This window comes from Staurois parvus, unplaced genomic scaffold (assembly GCF_062004578.1).
Source record: "Staurois parvus isolate SC_StPar_1 unplaced genomic scaffold, SC_StPar_1.0 ptg000456l, whole genome shotgun sequence".
NCBI lineage: Eukaryota > Metazoa > Chordata > Amphibia > Anura > Ranidae > Staurois > Staurois parvus.
In genome coordinates this window covers 915,035-939,140 of record NW_028318252.1, presented here as the reverse complement: position 1 = coordinate 939,140, position 24,106 = coordinate 915,035, and the positions used below count along the sequence as shown (strand labels likewise).

General features: G+C 43.4%; 1 protein-coding gene across 2 annotated transcripts in view; it reads left to right on the top strand.

Moving 5' to 3' along the window:
* Nucleotides 1-15,925: 15,925 nt before the first annotated feature.
* EPOR (erythropoietin receptor) overlaps nucleotides 15,926-24,106 on the top strand; it is a 32,991-nt gene continuing 24,810 nt past the window's right edge. For both annotated transcript variants that reach the window (XR_016314816.1, XM_089688836.1), the window contains exon 1: nucleotides 15,926-16,213. Coding sequence is in view for 1 of the 2 variants with exons in the window: in XM_089688836.1 (XP_089544962.1) it covers nucleotides 16,096-16,213 (118 nt within the window). In the remaining variant the exon portion in view is untranslated. The remainder of the gene's footprint in view (nucleotides 16,214-24,106) is intronic.

Genomic DNA, 24,106 nt, shown 5'->3' with positions numbered 1-24,106 from the left:
ATGTCACATCCGTTATTCATTTTATTTTTTTCTTAACTTATTGATCACACTAATGTGTCATAAGCTGTAGCTATATGGGTTCCCCGACACCATCAAATTATTTCAGGGGTTCCTCTGTGTTAAAAAGGTTGGAAAATTCTGGTCTAAATATACCTTGTTTGTAGTACTTACCTACCAGCTGATGGCAAAATTATGGAAAATTCTTCCTGTCCACATGCTCTGGATTAGTATCTCCTCTCCTGACCCCAAAGGACAACCTATATTTAGTCTAGTCTAGAGACACAACTAAGACAAAACTGTCCCCATCTGTATTCCATCATGAGAACCTCACAACAGAAAGGGCAATAATGTATGCCAACATGAAGATAGGCTAGGAAAGGAAAAATACAGATGCTCCCAAGGGCTAAGATGAAGAGGCCATCACATCCACCATATAGTGACTGACAAAGGTGTTGGAGACAATGGCATGAGCTCCCCATGATACAGCCACATTCTTGTAGAAGGAGCCCTTCAGTTTGTAGGAGGGGAAAGCCTTGCAGAAATATAGGCTTCCTGAATTGATTTCACCAATCGGTAGAGAAGGACCTTAATGCACCAGCAAATCCCTTCCTGTGTCCCTTATGGAGTAGAAAGAGGCTCTCTGCCAGCCTCAATTAATTAGTTCTTTGTAGGAAAGATGAGGTAAGACAAATCAGGTGTAGAGGACTATTGTCTTTTCTACCCTGCTGTAAACTTCGGAAGCAATAATTCCCTGTTCTGATGAAACATTGGAAAAATATTGCAGACATGGACACAAAACCACTCCGTTTTAAAAAACCATACTGAAGGGCTTTTTGTGTGACAAAGCACAGATTTCTGACACTCTTCTAATCGAAGGAATGGCATTAAAAAAACTCCCTAAAGGGTTAAATGCAATAAGGAGCATACCTGAGCAAACATGACTGAGTGGTTTCATAGCTATTAGTAAATCCCATCTTGAAATAATTATGAACGCCTTCTGTAGGAACTGCACTACCAGGTAATGGTTTGCCCACCTGATTCCCATCACAGCCAATAGGGCAGAAACTGAGATTCTTATCCAACCCTGATTGCAAAAATCCAAGGATGCTGCTTATTCACTGATTCATCAGGTGAGAATTACAGTCTCTGGAAAGCTAGAAAAATTACCATATGCAAAAATAAGTTCCATTATTCCAAAACCTTTTGGACGTCAAAGTCCCGATGATCACTAATCATGCACACCTCTCTCTCTCAATCTCCAAGCTGATGTTGAGGGTCTGCATAAGAGTGGTCTCCTTGATTCAAGAGGTTCTTAACAGCAGGAAGTGGCCAAGGCAGATCTGCTGTCATTCACAAGAGGAGTGGAAACCAATTCCTCCTGGGCCATTTCGGGATGATGGATGAGTACTCAGAGGATGACCTCTTTTGATGACTTCACGTATACCAATTGAAAGTCCCAGCACCATGACGATGTTTTGAACCAGGGCTTTTCAAAGTTTAAACCTAAAGAAGAAAAGAGGAAGTTGGTGATTGTACTGGAAGGCCATAAGATCCACAGTAGGTAGCCAACAGATTGAAAACCTTCCAAAGAACTTTGGAGTTGATCATCCATTTGTTTCTGTCCAGAAAGTGACGACTTGGGACATTTGCCCTCTGATTCTCTGACCCCGGTTGACACTTGGCTGAAAAGTTTAGTACATGTCCTTTTGCTCAATTAATAATTTCCAATGCCTGTCGCAGAAGAGTTAATGTTCCACATTGTTTAGCTATATAAGCCACAGCAGGTTTGTTGTTCATCCATACCATGACTTGCTTGTCTTCCAAAGTATCTTTGCATTTCATGAGCAAAGAAGGGGAACCAATCACTTCTGAATTTGATAGGACAAATGATGCGCTCCCAAACCTTGAAGACTGGCTCCTTTTATGATATATGTCCCAGGATGAAGAGGTTTGCCTCTTGAATAGATTTGTTTCTGATGTCCAACAATGTAGATCCTGCTGGATTCTAGATGGGAGAAAGATGAGTTGATTCAGTCTGTCCCCCTGTTGTTTGGAGAAAGCAAACTTGTTTACACCTGGGGTGCCACCAAGCCCAAGGCATGATTGTGATAGAGGAAACCCAGTACCCAGTAGACAAAGACAGCCCCTTGAAACACTCAAGGCTACGCTATAAGTTTGTTGGTACGCGGGATCAGGGCCTTGATTTTTCTATGATGAAGTGAAACTTTTCTAATCTGGTACTGAACCATACACCGAGGTATGCTATCAACCCAAGATGGGAGAAGCTGGTTTTCACTTTGTTGATGACAGGGGTATTTCTAGGATCCTAATAGACCACCTCTGGGCATAGAAAAAATAAATTGTTGAAGGGCTGGTAGGATACCATAAAGACTACGTTGGTTCAAATCTAAGATTAACATTTTTACTGAACAAAAATGAATTGGCCAAATACAGTATATACACTGCTCAAAAAAATTAAAGGAACACTTTGAAAACATATCAGATCTCAATGATGAAAAATATGATGCTGGATATCTATACTGATATGGACTGGGTAATGTGTTAGGAATGTAAGGATGCCCCATCATTTCCTGGAAGTGAAAATGATCAATCTATAGAGGACTGAATTCAAAGACTCCCTGAAAATCAAAGTGAAAAAATGATGCAGCAGACTAGTACATTTTGTTGAAATTTCATTGCAGCAACTCAGAATGGTCCTCAGTAGTTTGTATGGCTCCCACGTGCTTGTATGATAAGACAATGGACGGTGTCCTGGAGTATTTCCTCCCAGATCTGGACCAGGGCATCACTGAACGTTTGGACAGTCTGAGGTGCAACCTGGCGGTATTTGATGAACCGAAATATGATATCCCAGAGGTGTTCTATTGGATGTAGATCAAGCGAGCGTGGGGGCCATTCAATGGTATCAATTCCTTCATCCTCCAGGAACTGCCTGCATACTCTCCCCACATGAGGCCGGGCATTGTTGTGTACCAGGAGGAACCCAGAACCTACTGCACCAGCTTAGGGTCTGACAATGGGTCCAAGGATTTCATCCCGATACCTAATGGCAGTCAGGGTGACATCTGTCACATGTGTTCAGGGTGAATCTGCTCTCATCTGTGAAAAGCATAGGGCTCCAGTGGCGGACCTGCCAATTCTGGTGTTCAATGGCAAATGCCAATCGAGCTCTATGGTGCCGGGCAGTGAGCACAGGGCCCACTAGAGGACCTCAGGCCACCCTCATGAAGTCTGTTTCTGATTGGTCAGAGACATTCACACCAGTGGCCTTCTGGAGATCATTTTGTAGGGCTCTGGCAGTGCTCATCCTGTTCCTCCTTGTACAAACGAGCAGATATAGGTCCTGCTGATGGGTTAAGGACCTTCTACGGCCCTGTCTAGCTCTCCTAGAGTAACTGTCTGTCTCCTGGAATCTCCTCCATGCTCTTGAGACTGTGCTGGGAGACACAGCAAACCTTCTGGCAATGGCACGTATTGATGTGTCATCCTGGAGGAGTTGAACTGCCTGTGCAACCTCTGTAGGGTCCAGGTATTGCCTCATGATACCAGTAGTGACACTGACCCTAGCCAATCGCAAAACTAGTGAACAACACTCAGAAAAGATGAGTAGGGAAAAAATGTCAGTGGCCTCTACCTGTAAAACCATTCCTGTTTTGGGAGTTGTCTCACTGCTGCCCATCTAGTGCAGTTGTTGTTAATTTCATTAACACCAAAGCAGCTGAAACTGATTAACATCCCCCTCTGCTACTTAACTGACCAGATGAATATCCCGGGAGTTTAACTGACTTGATGCTAGACTCTGATTAAAAAGTGTTCCTTTTTTGAGCAGTGTATATTATATACATATACAATATAGAGTGATTCAAAATGAGATAAACTATACAATTTTCTAAAACTGTATGATGCATAGAATGTATCATCCCCTATCTCAAAGGAGACCTGGTGCACTCTATCAACTCCCGTGGTTGACACGCCAGCCAAAGCTGGCTAGAATGGACAGGACTTCTACTCTACATCCTGCTGAAGCTTGATTGGAGAGTCTACAGGAATCAAGATATTGTCCAGACAGTGAAACACTCTTTTTCCTTTAAATTTACCAAAACCATATAATATGAGGTCACACCTAAACACTTTCAATTTACATGCAATCAGGCAGGCCTTTGCACTACATAGTCGAAGGGAAATCTAAAGGAAATTGATCAAGAAACTTGTATAATGTATGGCCAGCTTAAGGCAATCACTGCTAGTGGATTTTTTGAAAAGGTCAAAATAGCGATGTTGCTAACTGAAACGGAGACATGTCAGTAGTTTGTCAGTTTTGACTCATTCCTTACAAAAAACCCACAAGAAAAAAAAGATACAGCACCTCAATGGATATATTTATTGGACGTAAAAAATAACAATGCACATCCCATACATACCCTTCCCCCACTGCCCGCTGCATCTGTAAAACCATTCCTGTTTTTGGGGTTGTCTCATTGTTGCCCATCTAGTGCACCTGTTGTTCATTTTATTAACACCAAAGCAGCTGAAACTGATTAACAACCCCCTCTGCTACCTAACTGACCAGATCAATATCCCAGGAGTTTCACTGACTTGATGCTATACTGAAACGGAGACACGTCAGTAGATTATGACTCATTCCTACCTCGAACCCCAACACTAGCACAAAATAAGCTTCTGATAGATCTACTGAAGTCATCAAGTCTTTCTCTCTAACTATCAAAATTATAGTTTGTAGAGATTTCGATTCTATTCAATTGGAAACATGTGAGAAGAGTGTTAAATAAAAAACTTGTTTATGGTCGGCCAATGGAACTGGGTGACCCGACAGAGCCACCAATAACTCCTGGACATAGTGAACTAAGACAAACATGAATTTTTTGCCATATGATGATATAATTGTCTGTAACCCTTTCTGCCCAGATCCTGTGAATGTGGGCCAACCTGTCCCCTACTGGGGGATTTTGGGCATGAAATACATCAGAAGAACATAACTGTTCCCTTCTTCCCCATGCCAACTCCTTGTTAGAACTGTACATGAGGGATGACTGATGTCCTTTCCATTGCTGCCTAAGATACTTCTTACCGTTCTTTTAAATTCTGGCCGTGCATACTGAGTCTCCATACTCTCCTAACCCCAGAAACCACTAAGCAGCTCATCCACTCCCTCATCATATCACGACTCGACTACTGCAACTCCCTCCTCACTGGCCTGCCTCGCTGCTGGCTATCCCCGCTTCAGTCGATCCTGAATACGGCAGCCAGACTCATTCACCTCACCAACCGCTCCATCTCCGCCACCCCCCTCTGCCAATCCCTCCACTGGCTTCCGATTGTGCAACGGACCAAATTCAAAATCCTAACACTGACGTACAAAGCCGTCCACCATACTGCCCCAAACTACATCAACGACCTAATATCCAAGTACCACCCAACACGCACACTCCGCTCCTCACAAGACCTCCTTCTCTCTAGTTCCCTGGTCTCCTCCCATTCCCGCCTCCAGGATTTCTCCAGGACATCACCTATCCTCTGGAACTCCCTACCCCAATCCATCAGACTATCACCTACTCTCCTCTCATTTAGGCGCACCCTGAAAACCCACCTCTTCAGGGAAGCCTACCCCACCCCCTGCTAATTGCCGACCTCCTCCACTCTTCCTACCACTCCATTCCCCACAGCTATTTCCTCTTGTACCACCATCCCCTCCCTCCTAGATTGTAAGCTCGAAAGAGCAGGGCCCTCGATCCCCTTATGTATCACATTGTATTGTTTTCATATTGTCGCATGTAGTGTCTCCCTTTGTAATGTACAGCGCTGAGCAAACTGTTGGCGCTTTATAAATACTGTATAATAATAATAATAGTTGTGTGTATGAAAGGATTGCTTTTTGTAGTTCTTTTCTTGAGGTATCAATCCTGATTTTCCTTCTTTGACTCTCTGGTCGAGATTTACTAAGACTGGTGCACTCAGAATCTGGTGCAGTTGTGCATGGTAGCCAATCAGCTTCTAACTTCAGCTTGATCAAATAAGCTTTGGCAATAAAACCTGGAAGCTGATTGGTTTATGTGCAGAGCTGCACCAGATTTTACACTCTCCAGTTTTAGTAAAGAAACCTCCAATGTATAGCCTCATCAAGTGTCTTGCCAAAGTGGTTCTTTTCATTAAAAGGAACAGAGCCTACAAATCTGCTTTTCAATGCCTGAGGAATAGAGCCCTCTGTGCAGTGACTGTAGGACCTATAAACTGAGAGGAAAGGCACACTAGATGAGTTGCTGTTTTGGCTACAGAATCTGATGCTACACATAAATCTTCTAGAACACCTAGGATAGCAGACTTACACTATATTGCAAAAAGTATTGGGACGCCTGCCTTTACACGCACATGAAATTCAATGGCATCCCAGTCTTAGTCCGTAGGGTTCAATATTGAGTTGGCCCGCCCTTTGCAGCTATAACAGCTTCAACTCTTCTGGGAAGGCCGTCCACAAAGTTTAGGAGGGTGTCTATGGGAAGGTTGGACCATTCTTCCAGAAGCACATTTGTGAGGTCAGGCACTGATGTCGGGGGAGGAGGCCTGGCTCACAGTCTCCAATCTAATTCATCCCAAAGGTGTTCTATGGGGTTGAGGTCAGGACTCTGTGCAGGCCAGTCAAGTTCCTCCACCCCAAACTCGCTCATCTATGTCTTTATGGACCTTGCTTTATGCACTGGTGCACAGTCATGTTGGAACAGGAAGGGGCCATCCCCAAACTCTTCCCACAAAGTTGTGAGCATGAAATTGTCCAAAATGTCTTGGTATGCTAACGCCTTAAGAGTTCCCTTCACTAGAACTAAGGGGCCAAGCCCAACCCCTGAAAAACAACCCCACACCATAATCCCCCCTCCACCAAACTTTACACTTGGCACAATGCAGTCAGGCAAGTGTCGTTCTCCTGGCAACCGCCAAACCCAGACACGTCCATCGGATTGCTGAACAGAGGAGCGTGATTCGTCACTCCAGAGAACACATCTCCACTGCTTTAGAGTTCAGTGGCAGCATGCTTTACACTACTGCATCCGACGCTTTGCATTGCACTTTGTGATGTAAGACTTGGATGCAGCTGCTCGGCCATGAAAACCCATTCCATGAAACTCTCTATGCACTGTTGTTGTGCTAATCTGAAGCCTACATGAAGTTTGGAGGTCTTTAGCTATTGATTCTGCAGACAGTTGGTGACTTCTGTGCGCTGTGCACTTCAGCATGCGCTGACCCCGCCCTGTCATGTGATGTGGCCTACCACTTGGTGGCTGAGTTGCTGTTGTTCCCAGTTGCTTCCACTTTGTTATAATCCCACTAACAGATGACCGTGGAATATTTAGTAGCCAGGAAATGTCACGGATGGACTTATTGCCCAGGTAGCCACCTATCACGGGACCACGCTTGGAGTCACTGAGCTCCAGAGAGCGACCCATTCTTTCACCAATGTCTGTAGAAGCAGTCTGCATGCCTAGGTGATGGTTTTATACACCTGTGGCCATGGAGGTGATTGGTACACCTGAATCCAATGATATGGAGGGCTGGACCAATACTTTTGGCAATATAGTGTTTCTGGACCTGATAGAACTGCTGCCTTAATATTTTCACACCAAGTACGTAAGGCTCTGGTCACTAATCTGAGAGCCACTGCTGGCCTACATCTCAATCCCTTGGAGGAATAGATTTTTTCAAATCCTTGTCAACTTCCATCTATCAGATCTCTGAATGACATGGAATTCTCCATAGGAAAAGTGATGTGACCACGGGCGGACTGACCATTCGAGCATTCGGGCACTGCCCGAGGGCCTGGGGTCAGTAGGGGGCCCCATGAGATGCCCCTGGTACCTTTTTTATAGGCTTTTTTGAGTGTGGGCAAGGACACAGGGGCCCCATGATCCCCTATTGCCCGGGGGCCCCATGAGTTGTCAGTTTGCCCTGGATGTGACACTGGAGACACTGCAAGGAAACATCTACTGCAGGTGGATGATCCAAAGAGGAAGAATTTTCAATCATTCAGGGATATAGTTTAAAGATCTGACTTCTTTTCTAATGTCTGTCACTGGTCTTCAATTAAACCCCTGATTTCCAGCATCAGTGGAAAAGAGGGAAGCAATTACTTCAAAACCGGATAATACTTCTGAACGTTAGAAGCCTGAGGGGCATCCTCTTCCCAAGCAATGGCTGCCTTTACCTGTTTCAAATTGTTATTATTACTGTCCCATTGCAAAATAAACATTCACCCCTAAAGTTGTCAGCATGACAGGAAATGAGGGTAGCTCTATTCAGTGTAGACACAGACAGCAATAGAAGTCTGAGATTCCCTTTTACCTGTATGTGCCTGTAAGCATCTATTAGTTTGTAGGTCATGTAATAAAGCAATCAGTGGGGCTTATTTACTAAAACTGCAGAGTGCAAAATCTGGTCAGCTCTGCATAGAAACCAATCAGTTTCCAGGTTTTATTGTCAAAGCTTAATTGAACAAGTTGATGTTAGAAGCTGATTGGCTACCATGCATAGCTGCACCAGATTTTGAGTGCTTCCGGTTTAGTAAATCCATGTTAGTGAGCCAATTTGTCTAGGATTAGGTTCAATTCAAAATGGGACAAAATTGTTTTTTGCAAATGCTTTTGAGTGCTATGTGCAAATGTCAGGAAATATATCTCTTCTGTTTAGTATACATTAGTTGAAGGGGTTGCATATGGTGGGCAGTCGCATTGCTGCCCCTGTATACATCCCTGTCTGCTCTGTTTGTATTTTAAGGTAGAGCTCCTGGGGGGGGGGCTTAAAATAGCACATCAACCGTGTGTTTTTACTGCCCCCAATAAAAAGTGTAAACTTAGCCTTAGAAAGCTGGATGAAATTCTTGAAGGTGCTTGGTGAATATTTTATTAAAGGAGCTTGGTGAATATTTTATTAAACGCTTGCCGCCCTGCCACTGTAGATATACGGCGGCAGGGCGGCACTGGCAGGCAAAACCACGTTTTAAAACGTGTGTTTTGTAAACAAATAGGGGGCACGCGCGAGGCGCACTGCCGCCCTATCTGTCCCGCCGATCACCGCCGCGGATGTCAGTCGCCGGGTCACAGCCGGTCCTTAGCGGCTGTTTCCCGGCGATCGGTGGTAAACAGTGACAGACAGCACAGCTGCAGTAGCTGTGCTGTCTGTCACTTCCCTGACAGCTTGAGGACGAGCTGATCGAGACAGAACAGTTTCTCTCTCCCGATCAGCGGTGTCCCGTGCAGCACACCCCCCCGCCCCCTAGTAAAACACTCCCCTCACTCAGATAACCCTTCCCTGCAAAATAAAGTTAACCCCTACCTCCCCAGTGCCATTAGTACAGTGTCAGTGTTTTTCTTTTTGCACTGATCACTGTATTAGTGTTTTTGGGGATGTCAGTGACCCCAAGTCAGTACCCCCCAATGTCAGAATGTCCGCCGCAGTCCCACCATAAGTCGCTGGTCACTGCCATAAGTCACTGATCGCCGCCATAATTCACTGATCACCGCCATTATTAGTATAAAAAAACCCCTAAAAATCCCAGTATCTTTCCCGCCATTTGTAAACGCTATAACTTTCACGTAAACCAATTAATTGCATTTTGGCAGAAATGTATGACTAAATTTGATTTTTGCATTTTTTTTTTACTGGACATGTTTTATAGCAAAAAGTCCAAAATATTGTTTTTATTTTCTTGAGGGTGCTTGGTGAATATTTTATTGAGGGTGCTTGGTGAATATTTTATTGAGGGTGCTTGGTGAATATTTTATTGAAGGTGGTTGGTGAATATTTTCTTGAGGGTGCTTGGTGATTAGTTTATTGAGGGTGCTTGGTGAATATTTTCTTGAGGGTGCTTTGTGAATATTTTATTGAAGGTGCTTGGTGAATATTTTATTGAAGGTGCTTGGTGAATATTTTATTGAAGGTGCTTGGTGAATATTTTCTGAAGTATATTCTTGGGTAATACTAAAATAGATTATCAAACACAGATATGATGAGTTTTAATTTTCATAATCTTTATATTCAAAGAAAGTGCTGACATTAATGTAGCTATTTGAATGACTCACATCCAGAAAGGGTGTTCTCTGGCAGATATCAGATAAGAAAATAATCTCTATTTCTTGAGCTACTTGCCAATGTGTTGCTGCTTAAGCTCACACATCTCTCGCACATATAGATTAAAATATCTCTGTTTCTGTAATGTTAAAAACATCAAATATTTCCTTGAAATGTCTGACATCCTGCTACAGTTCTACTGTTTTTCTGGTATTTTTTATAACAAAAATCTTATTTTTGTAATTTAAGTAAAATCAAATCTCTGTTTCTCTGACACTCTCCTTGCTCCATTGATCAAAGTCATAGGGGGGATTTACTAAAACTGGTTCACACAGAATCCAATGCAGCTGTGCACAGTGACCAATCACCTTCTAACTTCAGCTTGTTCAGTTAAGCTTTGACAATAAAACATGGAAGCTGATTGGTTACTGTGCACAGCTGCACCACATTCTGTATGCACCAGTTTTAGCAAATCTCCCCCGTAATGTTCAAGTTCACTTTGGTGCTAATGCAAATTTGGAAACAATACTCTTTTTAGTAAATGATCTGCTCTTTTATATCTGTGTTTTAGGGTTGTCCATTCTACCCACACAAGTCCATGTTTTTCTGTATAGTCAAGAAAAGCCATTTTCGTGTTGCCCTCTATGCTGTGGAACAAGGGTCTCCAAATTTTCTAAGCAAAGGGCCAGTTTACTGTCCTTCAGACCTTAAGGGGGCAAGACTGTGGCATGGCATCAGTGCCCCATCATTGGTTTTATTGGGCGGAATAGTGCCTCATTGTTGATATCAACGAGAAGACTAGTGCCCCATTGATGGTGTCAGTAGGGGGAATGGTAATCCATTGTCGGTGTCAGTTAGTGGAATAATGCCCCAAGGGCCAGATAAAGGCAAGCAAAGGGCCACAGTTTGGAAACCACTGCTTTAGAACAATCAAATGTTATAATGAATGATTCAATTTCAGAAAAATGGTGGTGCATAGGTGTGATGTTGCAGACCCTAGTACATCTCTCAGCTTAGTCTTCAGGTTTCATATCTCCTTTTCTACTGCAGGACCCCTCTAAATATCTATTCTACTTTTTTATTTGTGGGCCTCCCTCCATTGTATTAAAAAATTTATATATTTTTCAGTGTTCAGTCTCTGCCTGATCGAAGGTTGGTATTCCTCCAGAATTTGGAAGACACAGATGCTTGTTTTTTCCGGTGAATGTAACGCTTTGCTTTGGACACCTTACAAAATGTGTGCTTATTATTATTATTATACAGTATTTATAAAGCGCCAATAGTTCACTCAGCGCTGTACATTACAAAGGGGGACAGAACATGTGACAGAACAATACCAATACAATGCAAAACATGAGGGGATTGAGGGCCCTGCTCCTTGGAGTTTACAATCTAGGAGGGAGGGGATGGTGGCACAGGAGGAGATGGCTGTGGGGGATGGAGTGGTAGGAAGAGTGGAGGAGGTCGGCAAGTTAGCAGGGGGTGGGGTAGGCTTCCCTGAAGAGATGGGTTTTCAGGGTGCGCCTAAAGGAGAGGAGAGTAGGTGATAATCTGATGGGTTGGGGCAGGGAGTTCCAGAGGATGGGTGACACCCTGGAGAAGTCCTGGAGGCGGGCATGGGAGGAGGAGACCAGGGAACTAGAGAGAAGGAGGTCTTGTGAGGAGCGGAGTGTGCGTGCTGGGCGATACTTGGATATTAGGTCAGTGATGTAGTTCGGGGCAGTATGGTGGACAGCTTTGTACGTCAGTGTTAGGATTTTGAATTTGATCCGTTGCGCAATCGGAAGCCAGTGGAGGGATTGGCAGAGGGGGGTGGCGGAGATGGAGCGGTTGGTAAGGTGAATGAGTCTGGCAGCCGTGTTCAGGATGGACTGAAGCGGGGATAGCCTGTGGCGAGGCAGGCCAGTGAGGAGGGAGTTGCACTAGTCGAGTCGTGATATGATGAGGGAGTGGATGAGCTGTTTAGTGGTTTCTGGGGTTAGGAACGTGTGGATTTTGGCAATGTTGCGGAGGTGGAGTCTGCACGAGTTTGCTTGGATCAACAGAGGGTAGAATTGCAAAAGAGAGTAACTTTTCTCTGATTTGCAATAAAAAAACATGTTTTAACCCTAGGAAAGAGTGGGGAAAATGTACGAATAGATAGGGAAGATGTGTCTGTCAAAGTGAAAGTGAATTTTAACTCCTTTTCACACCCCAGTGTCCCTTTAACTGGGCTATTAGGCTTGGGGGAGGGAAGGTCTGTTTAATCATGTGATCACTGTGAGTGGACACCACAGTGGTCACATGATTGGGAGCTGGTGCTGTCAGTTGCTGATCATTTGTTTAAACCTAGCACATAAACCTTTGCTGCCCAGTGTGTGGCACCCTCTTTGCTACAAAACATACAGTATCTCCCAGAAGTGAGTCCACCCCTCACATTTTTGTAAATATTTTATTCTATCTTTTCATGTGACAACACTAAAGAAATGACACTTTGCTACAACGTGACGTAGTCAGTGTACAGCTTGTATAACAGTGTGAATTTGCTGTCCACTCAAAATAACTCAACACACAGCCATTAATGTCTAAACCGCTGGCAACAAAAGTGAGTACACCCCTAAGTGACAAGGTCCAAATTGGGCCCAAAGTGTCAATATTTTGTGTGATCACCATTATTTTCCAGCACTGTCTTAACCCTCTTGGGCATGGAGTTCACCAGAGCTTCACAGGTTGCCACTGGAGTCTTCTTACACTCCCTCAATGAACTGCACCTCCCCAGTGCCGGCAGCACTCATGCAGCCCCAGACCATGACACTCCCACCACCATGCTTGACTGTAGGCAAGACACACTTGTCTTTGTACTCCTCACCTGGTTGCCGCCACACACGCTTGACATCATCTGAACCAAATCACTTTATCTTGGTGTCATCAGACCACAGGACTTGGTTCCAGTAATCCATGTCCTTAGTCTGCTTGTCTTTGCAAACTGTTTGCAGGCTTTCTTATGCATCATCTTTAGAAGAGGCTTCCTTCTGGGACGACAGCCATGCAGACCAATGTGATGCAGTGTGTGGCGTATGGTTTGAGCACAGACAGGCTGACCCCCCACCCCTTCAACCTCTGCAGCAATGCTGACAGCACTCATACATCTATTTCCTAAACACAACCTCTGGATATGATGCTGAGCACATGATCTCTACTTCTTTGGTTGACCATGGCGAGGCCTGTTCTGAGTGGAACCTGTCCTGTTAAACCACTGTATGGTCTTGGCCACTGTGCTGCAGCTCAGTTTCAGGGTCTTGGCAATCTTCTTATAGCCTAGGCCATCTTTATGTAGAGCAACAATTCTTCTTTTCAGATCTTCAGAGAGTTCTTTGCCATGAGGTGCCATGTTTAACTTCCAGTGACCAGTATGAGAGAGTGAGAGCAATAACACCAAATTTAACATACCTGCTCCCCATTCACACCTGAGACCTGGTAACACTAACGAGTCACATGACACTGGGGAGATAAAATAGCTAATTGGGCCCAATTTGGACATTTTCACTTAGGGGTGGACTCACTTCTGTTGCCAGCGGTTTAGACATTAATGGCTGTGTGTTGAGTTATTTGGAAGGGACAGCAAATTTACACTATTATACAAGCTGTACACTCACTACTTGACATTGTAGCAAAGTGTCATTTCTTCAGTGTTGTCACATGAAAAGATATAATAAAATATATTTAGAAATGTGAGGTATGTACTCACTTCTGGGAGATACTGTATGCACTATGTGGGCGGCAAAAGGTTTAGATGTACCCTAATTGGCTGGAATTTAGTTTTCTACAGCGCTGTGGATATTAACATGTGGCATGTTTATTTTTTCCATAAAATATCGTTTTCACCTTTTCCATCCTCTGTACATTTAATTCTAATGAAGCATATTTGTGCAATGTGTGGAAAGATGGCTGCTTGTGGTCTCTACCAGGTCCTGTGGGACAACAAAGGTTCACAATGGTCACAGTTGTCACCCCATAACAAGAAATGTCTGAATAAGGACTTTCATGGCAGGATCACTGGATATACCTTTCATGAAAGTTGGAGATGTTATAAAACAACTTGAAAGTACTGTACTACTTACCAAAGAGCCGCTGATATGTGGGTCCCCTGATTCCAGATGGCAACATCCCTTCTGGCTCACCAAGAATAAAGAACGAGGTTTTGATTTGGGAAATACCTCCCACAAAGCAGCATACAGAATGCCAATAGCACACTAGAAACAATGGGAGGACTTCTAAAAGTATATTTGTACCTGAATCTAGGGAGGTCTTAACTAAATGGGTGGTACTGGAAGCTAAAAGACCCCTCAGTCTCTCAAAACTTCCCACTGGCCAGTGCGTAAGAGGAGCCCTGATTCATTGCCAGCAATGGTCATACTGTCCAAGGTCACCTCCCACCATTCTCTTGCAGCAGGAACAGAATAGAGTACCTTACCCCCCTAGTTTAGAGGAACTCCACCATGCAGTTGCCTGAGGTCCACCTCACAAAGTAAGCGAATATTGACACAATCAGCCTTTTTAATGCTTTGCTGTAACCGGAAATAAGTGTATATTGATTGGTTTGCGTGAAAGTTATAGCACCTACAATGTATTGGGACTACGGGAGTGCGCAAGCAATATGACACTAGCTGACACTGACTAACTGCCACTGACATCACTAGTGACATTAATAGAGTGATCAGTGATCATACCACACACTGTCACTGTACTAATGACACTGGGAAGGGCAATCAATGGGTTAGATATGTGCCTAACTATGTGTAATGTGTGGAAATTGTGCTGCTTTTACTAAGCAATCCCTAAGTTTCTCATTCCTGCTTTGCAGGGATAAGAAACTTACAGATCGCTCCCTCTCTACAGAGCTCTGTGTTGTTTACCAACACAGGGCTCTGGGCTGTGATTACAGACCGATCAGCAGGTCTTGGTCATGAATCATTGGCTGGGACTTGCTGACAGGCTCCCACTGTTTACAGTCACAGCGGGTGCTGTCAGGGGAAGGGGGGGAGCGTGAATGTCCGAAATCTGGAAGTAGGCAGCGACATACCCATACGTCGCTCTGCCTACAACAGCCGCTCACAGGCGGTCATAAACTACAGATATAGAATATAGGGAAATGTTCATGTATTGCAGAGCTGCACCAAATAGGATTTTTTTTATTCTGTCCACATATACACTTTATGTGGTCCATAACTTGATCACTTTATTTATTTATTTATTTATTTCAGGTACTTATATAGCACCATCCATTTATGCAGCACTTTACACATATACCTAAATGCCTCCTTTACCCTTTAAAATAAAATTGAGGAAAGCATGTTTAAATAATTCATATATACAGTATATATATATATATATATATATATATATATATATATATATATTATACACTTTTCTCCAAATAATGAAAACAAGGAATAAAACAGCGTGACCTATATATATATATATGTCATGTGTTTTATTCCTTGTTTTTAATATATATATATATATATATATATATATATATATTTATGCATTACCAGCTTACAAAATAAAATTGCAGCATGGAGCTGTTTTTAATATACACAGATACAATTTTTTTAGGGTGCTTTCTGTTTTTCCAAAGTAAAAGTGTCAAACAGGAAAACCACTTGGGAAAGTTTTTTTCTTTCTTCCAGAAACTGATGTCAATAAAACACCAGTGCGAACTAAATGCAGCAAATTATAACATAAACTGTACCGATCCCCATGCCAATCCCACAAACACATCGTACCCTGAACATCTTATCTGGCATTGGCAGAGAAGAGAAAGTAAATTCATGTCTCAGCATACAGAATAGGTGTGAGAAAGAGCAGAGGCAGCCTGTGCAGTCACTGATAGAGGGAGTAACATACACTGAAACACAAGGAGAGACAGAAGAGTGCTCAGAGATCCGCCATACAGACTTTCATATACATCCAGGGACAGAGCACAGACGCAGAGGCTGGCAAGGGCCTTTCTTCAACATGGGTACGTGGGTACCCACCTCATCCCCTTCTCTTCATTGGTGTTCTTTACCGCTGGTCATGAGCCTGATGCTTTGCAGAGTGAAGCCTCAAATGACATCCGAATTTATTCACAAAGGTAAGTACTTTTTACCTTAGTTGCTGTCTACATCTACTGCACCTCACTGGTCCCCATAGGGGGGCATGTGCACAAGCAGGGGCGGACTGACCATTTGGAAACTCGGGCACTGCCCGAGGGCCCGGGGTCAGTAGGGGGCCCCATGAGATGCCCCTGGTACCTTTTTCATAGGCTTTTTTGAGTTTGAGCAAGGACACAGGGGCTCCATGATCCCCTATTGCCCAGGGGCCCCATGAGTTGTCAGTCCGCCCCTGTGCACAAGTCAAACAAATTGAAGGACAACTGTATTAACATTCTTGCCCTAGGAGATGTAATGATCTGTCTGCTAATTCAGCCTGTCCATATCCGCCAGGACCACAATATAGGCTTTGGGTAGGCTAGACTTTTAAAAGAGAACTCCACTATCTACAGATTTAGGGTTCTTGAGTGTTATTATGGTAACTATTCTTACTGCTTTGCTTTCGATCTGCACACATTGGGACGCAGTGGCCACTTTGCATACTCTACATTCAGGATTTTGTGAACCTCAGATGCCTACTGGAGTGGTCTTCCCCTAGGGTCCCAGTACTTTAGCTAGGGGAGGCAGGGATATGTATAGCTAGTGCATCCTTGTCCTAAAAGACAAGGTTGGGCTATATTAATTACGAAGGAAGCCCACATGAAGAAACAGGTAGGTAGGATAGAGTACTAGCCTACTTCCACTACTGACCACTGGATACTACACATTCATTTTGGATTGAGTGTAGAAGGGTTAAAACCACCATTTGAGAGATTCACCCTCTCTTTTTGTCCTGGTGATCACTTTTACCTAGACAGAAAGTGATAGCAAATCCAGAATATTATAGTTGTCACTGGAACAGTAGATGAGGGGAAGTCTTCCAATTGGGACACCTGTTTTGGTACACAACTGTCTGAAAGGGAATGCATTTACACTTTGGAGAGGTTTTCATTCACTTCCTGTTGTATCTCCAGTTTAGGAAATGAAGAAACTTTCCCTAACAGGACACAGACACTAAAAATTAAAAAAAAACAAAAACACCTGACAAATTGGATAATGATGTTGTGGTGTAGCATTGAGCAAAGTGTGTCCTATAGGCACCTGATGGAGACTAGCTCTGGCCAGATGGCACCATGGCAGGAAAGTATGCGCATATATGGTGCAGAAATAGTAAATTAAAAAGGGAGGCCAGTGAGGCTTCTCCTAAAGAATTATTACAACTTAGCATGCGATTCAGTTTTCTAACGACCATCAAAAACGATGTTCTTTTTAAACAACTAGGCAGAACTCTAGATTAATTTTAGTTTTGTGGCTCTTTTTAAATTGGATGTTTTGATCCTTGGACTGTTACCATTTTTCAAAAAGACTCAAAACTGATCTGATGGTCTTAAACAAAAATAGCATCTAACAATGCCAACGTCCCGTTGTATGGTAGCTAAAGTGACTTTCTGTCAGTTGTCAATGACAGAATGTTCCTCAGGTAGTGGTACGTGATCACCTTCCTCTGTTGTTGTTCTTCTTCTTGCTCTAGCGTTGGGTGTGGAGACCTCTGAGCATGTTCTCATGTATGATCAACTGCTCCATTGTTACTCTCTTCTACATGAGCAAGGGGCCATGCAAATGTTTTCATATTGTTAAATGTAGTCAGACCCTGGCTTCCTATTACCTCTATAGTCCATTAGTTAGATCTCCCTCCCTTAATTTCTTTCTCTGTTCACCTGGGTGCAGGGGCGGACTGACAACTCATGGGGCAATAGGGGATCATGGGGCCCCTGTTTCCTTGCCCAAACTCAAAAAAGTCTATGAAAAAGGTACCAGGGGCATCTCATTGGGCCCCCTACTGACCCCGGGCCCTCGGGCAGTGCCCGAGTTTCCAAATTGTCTGTCCGCCCCTGCCTGGGAGTTTTAGGTGCTCCCACTCACCTTGGTGTGTTCCAGCTCCTCCTCATCCTACTTCCCATAATATGACATAAATGTGAATCCAGCAATGAGAGTGGGAACCCTTCAAAATCGACCCAACAGGTATGGAGACCTGGGAACACAGGGCAGAGATCTGACCAATCTGACCATAAAAGTCCCAAAGAGATAGAAGAAACTGTTAAGATGTTTATCACTTTAACTGGATAAATGAGAAATCATAAAGCAGCCTTTTGGGTCTTCTTCATATGATGCTTCTCTTGGCATTGAACTGTTCTCACCTTGTCCGTTGAGCTATGTTTTTCTGAACATCACTGCACATGTATGGTGTTAACAGGGCACATAGAGGACAAATGGCACATTAATGAGTAGGTTATTTGTTATGTGTGGAGTTGTGTTTTCACCAGGAGATTGGTGGTTTAGTAATTAGCCATAAGGCCAGGTATGTCCTAGACTCCCAAACTTGGTCCCTACCAGGTTCTTTCTCTACATAGAGTTTGTGTGTTCTTCCTGCAGGTTGTGTGGGGCTAACCTGGGTTGCTCCAACGTTTCCCACCACCAAAAAAAAAAGGCTAATAAGTTTATCAGTCTGCTTTTGAAAGTGGCCATATAGTCTGCAGTAGTGTGGTTGGGACATTAGAATGTGAGCCTTTCAGAGATTAGGGACTAATGTAATCAGGTGTATGCTGCTATTAATACAATCTTGAATCAGACGTGACAAATTTCAGTTAAACAAAAAAAACAAAAACACTTGAAATGAAGGCAGAAAAACATATTTTTAATGTGCCAAAGAACGTGTCCTGGGAAGGCAGTTTCTTATCAGGCACACCAGACGTTCAGTGAGGGGAGGGCTGCGAGGACCAAGCGCATGGTTTAAGTACAGCGTGTTCCGGTGACATACATGTACATATTTGGTATGGACTTCCTCCTCTTCAATCCTCTATTAATATAGTACATAACACAGAATTCAATAGTCTACTATAAATATCCCCTTATACATCTGATGACAGCTGTGCAATCCAACCAATTTTAGTGGGACTAGGTATCAATCTTGTGTTCCTGGTCAGAGCCAGACAGCCCTGGCCAAGAGATCTTATGAGAAAGAGTGAATGTTTGTGTTGGAATTATCGCTATTGTTTCCCCCAGAAAAGGTTGTAGTGGTCCCTGTCCTGTTAGCATCAGCATGTATGTGTGGATGACCCCAGTGTGCAGGTTTGTGGACCCATTCAGGAGTTTAGACTTCTCAATTCACTTGTTGCATCTTGATTCCAGATCAGGGACTGAAGCCAAATACAGCAACTAGCATTTTATAAGAAGGTCATCAACAGAAGCCTCCATGTTTCTTAGATCCGATAATAGCTCAGAGATATTGGGGTTGATCTACTAAACCTGGAGCACTCGGAATCTGGTGCGCCTGTGCATGGTAGCCAATCAGCTTCTAACTTCAGCTTGTTCAATAAATCTTTGACAGTAAAACCTGGAAGCTGATTGGTTTGTATGCAGAACTGCACCAGAATATTGCACGATCCAGTTTTGCATTGTGCAGATGATGGAAAGATAAAAGGGATACTTCTGTGAAGCATTTTGGTGCTTTTGCTAGCACTTTTATTTGAATGGCTGTCTTAAAGAAACGCATGTTTAAGGTCACACAATGCACTGGGCCACCAAAGTGTGAATGGGCCCCTAGTGCTTGTTTAGATGGGCAAATGCAGTGTGCTTTTGACATCAGCTGGAGGCGCTTTGTTGTAGGTGCATTTGACCTGCTTCAGCTGCTTTTGTATTCCCGTAGACTGTCTGCCTCCAGGCATTATTATTATTATTATTATTATACAGGATTTATATAGTGCCAATAGTTTGCTCAGCACTTTACAATATAAAAGAAGACAATGCAGCAACAATACAGTTCAATACAAGAGGGATAGGAGGTCCCTTCTCTTTGGAGCAATCTAGGAGGAGGCGAAAAGGGGGGGGGGGGGTGAGAGAGGGAGGGGGGGCTGAGGGGGTGAGAGAGAGGGGGGACTGAGATAGTGGGGGTGAGAGAGTGGGGGTGAGAGAGAGAGGGGGGTGGTGAGAGAGAGAGAGGTGAGAGAGTGGGGTAAGAGGGGGGAGGTGAAAGAGGGGGCGAGAGACAGTGGGGTAAGAGGGAGAGAGAAGGGGGTGAGGTGAGAAAGAAGGTGTGAGAGAGATGGGTGAGGTGAGAGAGCGAGTGAGAGAGAGGGTGAGAAAGAGAGAGGGGGGTGAGAGAGAGGGAGGATGAGAGAGAGAGGGGGGTGAGAGAGAGGGAGGATATGAGAATGGGGGAGGTAAGAGAGGGAGAATTGGGTCAGTGGCAGCTCATGATGCTGAGACAGGGAAAACTGCGCCCCTTGTTTGCAGCACCCCCGCTGGGAAACGCTGATCTAGGGCACCTTTGCAGACAAAATTCTCCGTTTTCTTCATGGATAGAGATTGCCTAAGCAGTGAAACAAAGAGGAGCTGGCAATGAAGCATATACCTTTGAATGTGACATGAATGGGAAGATTCTTGCATGTGAGATGACAGGTGTATGCGAACAATGGCGACCACTCAGCCTGTACTTTGCAATAACAGTTTGAGAGGAGTCATCGCTACTGACATGTATCCTCACACCTGGCGGTTACCTGTGGTTATAAATGGATGTCAGAGCTGAACACATCTGTCTGCATCTGGGTTCACTCCTCCATTTTTCCAGTCTTGTCTGCTGTGTTTTCCACAGGGATATCGACAAATCATCATAGGACAAGGTCGTTTTAGATGGATGTGTAGTATTAAGTGAAATTTAAGTAAGTGACAAATTAAAGACTAAATATAGCTTGTAGACCAGGGATCGCCAAACATTTCAGTACAGGGGGAAACAATGTATAGTTTGCAAATATTTGCAGGCCAAAAAAAACTGTTTTATAAGAGTTACATCCAGAAGCGCCTACTAGGGTCCCCCTCATATCCAGGTTCACCCAGCAGAGCCCCCTTATATCTGGGAGTGCCCAGCAGAGTCACTCCTTACATTTAGGAGTGCCCAGCAGAGCCCTCCCCCAAATCTATGTGTGCCCAGCAGAGTCACTCCTTACTTCCATATGTCCCTCCTTACACTAGGGACTGGGGGAGAGTCATAGCAACCTGGCTGGCAGTACATGTGCTGGTCTCTGTATTATGATACACAGCCTTCTTGCCATCCAGGGTTTTCATTTATTTTTAAATATTTTATTAATTTTCAATATTTAAACTTAACATCAATAAATTATCATATCATTAAAATACAAAAAAACAATTACCCTTAAACAATTCCCCTCCCGGAGTCCACCCCCCCCCTTTCCAAACCCTCCTCCTTCACTCACCCATATCCCTATCTACCTCAAGTTCTTTTCCCTCTAGCTCCCTGTTCCTTTTCACTTCTAAATACTCTCGGGACTCCCTTCTTCTTCTTTCTTTCTCACCTATCTCTCTTTTTCCTTCTCAATTTCCTCCTGCTTCTCTGTCTCTTCCATTATTTAATCGTCTATATACATCCCATTTTTCCCAACTTTCTCGAAATCTCTCCATTTTATCCTCCTCCATAGGGTGGAGTTCCTTCATATTACACACATAATCCACCCTATGTATCCAATCTTTTATTTTTGGTACCTCTTGTTCCTGCCAAAATTTAGCTATTACCGTAGTCCCTTCGCCGCATTTATAAGATTGGAATATCACCAAATTTTTATATTTTTTCTACTGTGGTCTCTGTTTTCTGAAATAAACATGTGCCTGGGTCTTTCGGAATATTAACCTCGGTGATCTCTTGTATTTGGTGAATTATTTCCTCCAATATTTCTGTATTTTAGGACACTCCCATCAAATATGTGCCATTGTGCCCTTAATCTCGCTTCCCCTCCAACACAGGGGTGATTTGTCTACTCGTTGCTTGTGTCACACTAAGTGTGATGTACCAGCTAGCTACAAAATTTGTTCTTCATTTCCACTACTTTCATATCTACCGCCCCAGGTGACAATCTAAATATTTTCTTTCTCTGATGCTCATCGGTTGCTATTCCCAATTCCCTTTCCCATTTTACCATATACGGGGGGCAGTGGTGTATGTAGGTTTTGTGCTGCTCTAAGCAACACAAAAATTGGCCACCCCCGCACCCCACCATGGAGAGAGCCTGACACCGACCAACGCCACCCCCTTCACCCCTGTGGAGGAGAGAGCCTGAGACATTGACCAACAAATCCAATCGAGAGAGCCTTCCATTGCCCCCCATACACTGCCTTCCCCACCCGGTGAGAGAGAGAGAAATCACTCACATTCACAGCTCCGGACATCCTTAGGAATGAGAGGAGAGTCGGGCTCTGCATATACCATCAAGCAGCCCGCAGCCTCTTTTGGATCCCACCTGATCCCCATGCCGCCTGTGTCCCTTCTTCCAGGGGGCAGTGCTGCCCCCCTGAAAAATGCCTCCCTAGGCAAATGCCTTGTTTGCCTTGTGGTAAATACGCCCCCTGACTGGGGAGAGTAATTTCTGTTTTTACAGTAAGGATTTTGTATATTCAAGAAGTACCATGTTTCCGTACCCTACTTATGCTAAACAATTGTTCAAATGGGTTAAAATCCACCACTGCCCTTAGGGGCTTAAGGAGCGTTGCGACAAAGTGTCTTAATTGAAAATATTGTCACTCATCAAGCTTAAAAAACAGCTCCCTCTTATTTTTTAGCTCCTGAAAGGAGCATATTTCTTCTCCCTTCATTATGTCTTTTAACTGTGCACCCCCTTTTCTTATCCATTTAACGGAAATCTTCTCTTTCCCAGGCGGGAAAAAAATCTGAGGCCACCAACGGCATCAGCATAGAATTAAACTCTCACCCCATTTGTTTATGAATTACATCCCAAACCCTAATTACATTTCGTGTATAAGTGCTCGTGCTCTCTGCCAACTTATGGTGCTGGTGCGGAAACCACACCATCATATTCAACTGTGTCCCACTTAAAGTGTTTTCTATATTAACCCAACTTTTCCCTTGTGCATTGTGCGTCCAATCAAAAATACGTGATACTAGTAACGAGTAATAATATCTCTTACAATCAGGCATGTTTATCCCCCCATTCTCCTTGTCTCTACATAATACTTCATAACTTATTCTTGGTCTTTTATTCCTCCAAATAAACCTCAGCATCATTTTTTTAATTACATTAAAATAGGTTCCCGGGAGCTGTATAGGTAAAAAAAATATGGAATTTATATAGTATTTTCGGAACAATTACCATTTGTACCAAGTTTATTCGTCCAATCCATGATTGAGGCCCTACCGATATTTCCTCAATTCCTCCTTAATCTTGTTTATTAGTGGGATATAATGTATTATATATAAGTTCTTCAAGGAGGAAGTCCATTTTATTCCTAAATATTTTAGATCTCTTTCCCTCCATAGAAAGGCAAATTCTCCATACAGGGCTTTCTTTTCATTTATCAAGACACTAACATTTAAAATCTCTGATTAATTTTTAAGTTGACAGCTCTCCATAATATTTAATTATTTTCATCAGATTAGGTAGCATCAAGCTAGGATTAGCCACATAGAATAGCATATCATCAGCATACACTGCCACTTTGTGTTCCGTTCCCCCCAGCCGTATGCCCCTCACATCTATACTATTCCTTATTGTTGCCAAAAGAGGTTCCAACGACAAAAACAAACAACAACGGCGAGAGCAGGCATCCCTGTCTTGTCCCATTATACATCCTGAAAATCTTTGACAATGAGCCGTAGACCTATAATGCTGCTGAGGGTTGACTATATAACTTTCCTATCCACTCTCCTTTTGGGACCAATTCCCAGAACTTCCAACGTATCTAACATAAAGTCCCAGTCCACCCTATCACAAGCGTTCTCTGCGTCTACTGATAATATTAGAATGTGAGTTTTTCCTTCTTTTTGCAAATTCTCTTTTATTGAAAAGTTTGGGTTCAAAAATAATACAAAA